This window comes from Sinocyclocheilus anshuiensis, unplaced genomic scaffold (genome assembly GCF_001515605.1).
Source record: "Sinocyclocheilus anshuiensis isolate Anshui unplaced genomic scaffold, SAMN03320099.WGS_v1.1 scaffold938, whole genome shotgun sequence".
In the NCBI taxonomy this organism is placed as follows: domain Eukaryota; kingdom Metazoa; phylum Chordata; class Actinopteri; order Cypriniformes; family Cyprinidae; genus Sinocyclocheilus; species Sinocyclocheilus anshuiensis.
The window spans coordinates 67,013-72,307 of NW_015536508.1; the positions used below are offsets into that span (position 1 = coordinate 67,013).

A 5,295-nucleotide genomic window follows, 5' to 3' on the forward strand; every position below is an offset into this window, starting at 1 on the left:
GTTGTTGTTAACTACAATATATCTAAAATATAATAAAGCTGAAATAAAATATACATTTTAGATGAGAAATTTAAAAAACGTAAACAAAAATTAGAAATGTTGCCTTGGCAAATAACTAAAACTAAATGAAGATGAACTACTAAAAATAATATAAAATTAAATTTAAGATCATTGTTGTTATTGTTAATTAAAACTATTGTTGTTAATTGAAATAAAATAAAATCTTAGATGAAAATTGAAAATATTTATGAAAAATTACCATGGCAACTAACTGAAATTAAAGGAACACTCCACTATTTTTGAAAATAGGCTCATTTTCCAGCTCCCTGTGTAATATCATTGCGCCTGCTGCACGCATGGTACGGCAGCAAAGTTCCTTGATTATTACGCCGGAATGAGAGTATAGTTCCTAGCCATATCGGCCTAGAAAATCATAACTTTTCATTTTCCGTCAGTCTTAGTACACGATGCAACTACAGAAGAGTCAAGTTTTAAATAGGAAAAATATAGAAACTCTTATTTGCTAACAGTCTAATCAGATTCAATGATCTATGCTAAGCTACAGCTAAAAGTGCTACCGCCAGACCCGGAGATCGGCTGAATGGATTCGAAAACGGTAAAACGCAACTGTTTAACTCTAGGGGAGTCGGAAAATGAGCCTATTTTCAAAAATAGTGGAGTGTTCCTTTAAATAAGCTAAAGATGAAGTACTAAAATTAATATAAATTAAAATTAAGATCTGTGTTGTTATTGTTAATTAAAACTATTGTTGTTATTTTAAATAAAATAAAATAAAATATTAGATGAAAATTGAAAATATTTATGAAAAACTACATTGCAACTACCTGAAATTAAATGAGCTGAAGATGAAGTACTAAAATTACAAAAACTAAAAATATTTAAAGCCAAAAATGTCATTTAAAAAAAAAAAAAAAAATTGAAAATGACTGAACCCGAAAACAAGTATATATGTAAGAAAAATGGCCGTGATGCTGCTGCTGTCTGTGTAGTGAGTGCGGATGCTGTCTATGAAGGGCGTTCTCTCAGGATCTGTTGAAGGCCGCCAGCACGGCCCAGATCATCTCCTCGGCGGGGGTCTTGACCTTTGCGCTCTCCAGGTCGGGGTTGGCCTCCAGCAGGCTGCGTGAGCGCGAGCAGACTGTGTCGTAGCGCTCGTCGCTCAGCGAGGACAATGTGTTCTCCAGCACGTCTGCGGCGTGCGCTAGCAGGATCAGCGCTAGCATGCGGCGGCTCATGCGGCGCCAGTCGTTGGTCCAGCGCTCCAGCAGACTGTCCTGCAAACGCTGCACCAGACGCTCCTTCTCGCTGCTGTCTGTCAGCGGGTGCGTGGTCATGTCGAACAGCAGGAAGTTCTGCTTCTCCGTGCTCAGGACGCCCTTCCCCACCAGGCTCTTCGCCAGACGCTCGCGCACGTTACGCATCTGGAAGTGCAGCTTTAAGGGGTTCCACGTCTCGCCTGAAAACAACCGGCAAAACCCGTCAAATAATGACATTTCCAGGCCACAGCTCACACCACAATCAAAACACATGAAGTCACACTGCAAAAAAAGGCTGTTCCCTTTTAGTCGGTCACTACGAGTCATGTCGTGACCGACGAATTGGGATCTCGCTTCGAGAGACCAATCTACTTCGAGTGTAACTAAACGAGCCAATGCAAATTGGCATGCGATTATTGCATCCAGATGCCGCTGATCACAGCATGAGTATAAGTAGGCAGCAGATGCAGCGCATATTCAGGTTTTCGCTGAGGAGCCGTGGGATCTCGCTTCGAGAGACCAATCTACTTCGAGTGTAACTAAACGAGCCAATGGGCATTGGCATGCGATGATTGCATCCAGCTGCTGCTGATCACAGCGTGAGCATAAAAAGGCAGCAGGTGCAACGCATACCAGCTTTTCGCTTCGGAGCCGAGCGATCACATCGTTTTGCTCCTGACTACTCTACTGAGAGAAGACTGAACGCGTTCAGCGCGCTCTTTGAGAGCTCTTGGTGTTGGCAGTACGGCGCTTCAGCGGTGGTGGTTTCCTGTGTCGAGTTGGTTGCACACATCAGGCTGCACTACCCCGTTTGTGTTGCAGGCGGCCATCTCCCCTGTGCGCTTCAGCACGCTAAAAGAGCTTTTTCCCTAAAAGAGCATTCACAGGTGTGTCTTTTAAAAGACGACGTTGTCTCTTGCTATAGACAACGTGTCTATGAAAGGGGCGTGAAAGGGGCGGAGCTCCGTTGCCTCTGCCTCGATCTAGTTCTCGTCATGGCGGCAGTCAGACGGGGGCTACTTCAGGCAGTAGCACGGGCGGTCTGAGGGTAACAGTGATGGCCTCCAGGGAACCAATCCTCGGGGGACCATCGCTCCTCTTGCACTCCGCAACCAGTTGAGCTGCCAAAAGAACGTGTTGGGCCCTCTACAAGGAGCGTACCAGTAGTATCATTGGTGCTCCTCCCGACGACCGGATGTCGATCGCTGCATCGGAGGGTGAGCCGGAGCTTTCTGGAGAGGAAGATTCAGCTGTGCTGCTGCCCTCCGGGACTGTAGCAATGCCTAAATCTGATCTGGAAATAACGGCTATGCTTTCCCGGGCTGCCGTGAGGGTAGGGCTCGAGTGGAAACCGACCTGCTAACTCCTCCTACCTCACCACTCTCGACGGTGGTGCAGCTAGGGGGTATACGGGGGTCGATGCTTATGTGGCCTGTGGAGAAGCTGCCTCTGCCTTACACACTACGGCGTTACTGCAGGTTCTTCATGCTAAAGGACTGAGGGACCTGCACGAGGGTGGTCACGATCTGGAAGTTCTGAAAGAGTTCCGAACTGCAACTGACCTCGCGCTCCGAGCGACGAAGGTCACTGCGAGTTCTCTGGGTCGTGCAATGTCCACACTTGTGGTCCAGGAGCGTCACCTCTGGCTGTGTCTGGTCGACATGAGGGACGCCGACAAGTTCAGTTCCTCAAGGTCCCTGTGTCCCAGACCGGCCTCTTCGGCGACGCAGTCGAGAACATGGCCTAGCAGTTATCGGCTGCACAGGAGCAGACTGAGGTGATCCGATACGTCCTGCCCGGCGGGCAGCTGCTGCCTCCACCCGTCTGCCGGCCGCAGTGCTCCAGCCTGCTCATTGCCGAGGGAGGCCCCCTGCGCCCACCCACGCTCCTGCGCCGCATCCGCAGCAGCCTCAAGCAAGTGGCGCCGTGGAGCTGGGCGTAGGCAGGCCGCTCCGCCAGTCCAGGCCCCCGTCAAACCTGGCGGTAAGCGTTAGAGCAAGAGGCCCTGGGACGGGCGACCCAGAGAGAGAGGGAACTGCTCTTTGTGGGATGGTGAATGCACCTCTCCCTCCCCCGGAGGAAGGCCGGGTGGAGAATCTGGTTTCCAAAAATCTCGACAAGAGTGCAGTTTTCTCTGTCTCTGGGTCCCAAGAGGGCATGGAGAGTCGCGGACGAACCAACACCGGACCACACTCATCCTCCTCTCTCGCCAGCAGGCAGCAGCGGGCGGTTCGGGAGCATCATCAAAGGCCCTACTCACGCACCCTCTGCCAAACCGTGGAACCAGGTAAGCGTTGCACCGGGTCCCTGCATTTCACCTCGCTGTCCCACCGCGGGTACATCAGTGATCCTGCTGGTCCAGCTTGTTCAGTGTCTGGGTGCCTGGCTACCTAAACCGTCCCGCTGGCTCCTGTGGACCATCAGACTCGGCTATGCGATTCAGTTCACCCGGCGTCCCCCCAAGTTCAGCGACATCCGCTTCACATCAGTGAAGGCGGCTGATGCTCCTGTCTTGCGATCTCCGCAGTCCTACTGTCAGACCTGGTTCCCGGAACTAATGCTCCTCGTGACAGCCCCTCCCTGGCAGATTACTCTGAGGAAGGATCTACTGACTCAGAGATGGGGCACCCTGTGGACCTCTGGAAAATTCATGTCTGGTCCCTGGACGGGACACGGAGGTTCTAGGTGACCTACCCCAAGAGGTAGTTGACACCATCACTTCGGCGAGAGCACTGTCTATGAGACACGCTTACTCCTTGAAGTGGAACCTGTTCGTCGAGTGGTGTTCTTCTCGCCGAGAGGACCCCCGAAGAGAGCCCCGATCAGAGTCCTGCTGTCCTTTTTGCAGCAAGGGTTAGAGCAAAGGCTGTCTCCCTCCACCCTTAAAGTCTATGTTGCTGCGATCTCTGCTTACAACGACCCCGTGGAGGGAAGTAGGTAGGGAAGCATGACCTGGTCATCAGGTTTCTTAGGGGGGCGAGAAGGTTGAATCCTCCCCGGCCCCCCTCTATACCCTCTTGGGACCTGACTCTAGTGCTCAGAGCACTACACTAAAGTTTCTTTCAATGAAAACTCTGCTCCTTATTGTATTGGCCTCCATCAAGAGGATAGGGGACCTGCACGCATTTTCGGTCGACGAATCGAGCCTAGAGTTTGGGCCAGCTGACTCGCAGGTAATCCTGAGGCCCCCGGCCCGGCTATGTGCCCAAGGTTCCAACTACCTCTTCAGGGATCAGGTAGTGAACCTGCAAGCGCTGCCCCCGGAGGAGGCAGGCCCAGCCATAGCTTTGCTTTGTCCCGTCCGAGCCTTGAGATGGTACGTAGACCGGACACAAAGCTTCAGGCTGTTTGTGTGTGTGTGTGTGTTTTGTGTGTGTGTGTGTGTGTGACCTGTGAGAAGCTCGATCCAGCTGGCCACGTCCTCCGGTGGTTCAGTGTTCTTAATGTGCTTCAGCGCTTCATCCAGCAGCATGTCACCAGTGGGAGCTGAGGACTTCACCGACACCTGAAAACACAATGAAAACAAGCTGCATATGCTAATATATGACATAAATGAGGGTTATTATAGTTAACTGAGACTAAAACCATAACTTTCATTACTTTAAATAAAATAAACTAACTGAAATTAAACATTTAAACATTTTATTTTAAACTGAAGATGTACTAAAAACTGGAATAAAAATTAAAAGCTTTATAGACATTAAAAAACTAAAATGACAAATAATGATGATGATATTAAATAGCACTGATTGAGTTAGTCAATTTATTTAATTTAACACGATATCATCAACAGAGCCTATTTTCATGACAAACTAGATACAATTCAAACAGTAATAGTAATAAGAAAAATAAAGAAAGAAAATTATGTAAAATAACTTCATATTTTCCTTAAAGCAATATAAAATATAGCAATTATTTAAGCTCTTTCTGTTAGATATTTGATAGAAAATGCAGAATATATATATATATATATATATATATATATATATATATATATAATTTAAAGCAGGACTTTACA

General features: G+C 48.4%; 1 protein-coding gene across 1 annotated transcript in view; it reads right to left on the minus strand.

Moving 5' to 3' along the window:
• Positions 1-770: 770 nt before the first annotated feature.
• LOC107691339 (Golgi phosphoprotein 3-like) overlaps positions 771-5,295 on the minus strand; it is an 8,945-nt gene continuing 4,420 nt past the window's right edge. The window contains exons 3-4 of the mRNA XM_016489896.1: positions 4,668-4,782; positions 771-1,477 (exon numbers count right to left, since the gene is read on the minus strand). Of these exons, the coding sequence (XP_016345382.1) occupies positions 1,044-1,477; positions 4,668-4,782 (549 nt within the window). The 3' untranslated portion in view covers positions 771-1,043. The remainder of the gene's footprint in view (positions 1,478-4,667; positions 4,783-5,295) is intronic.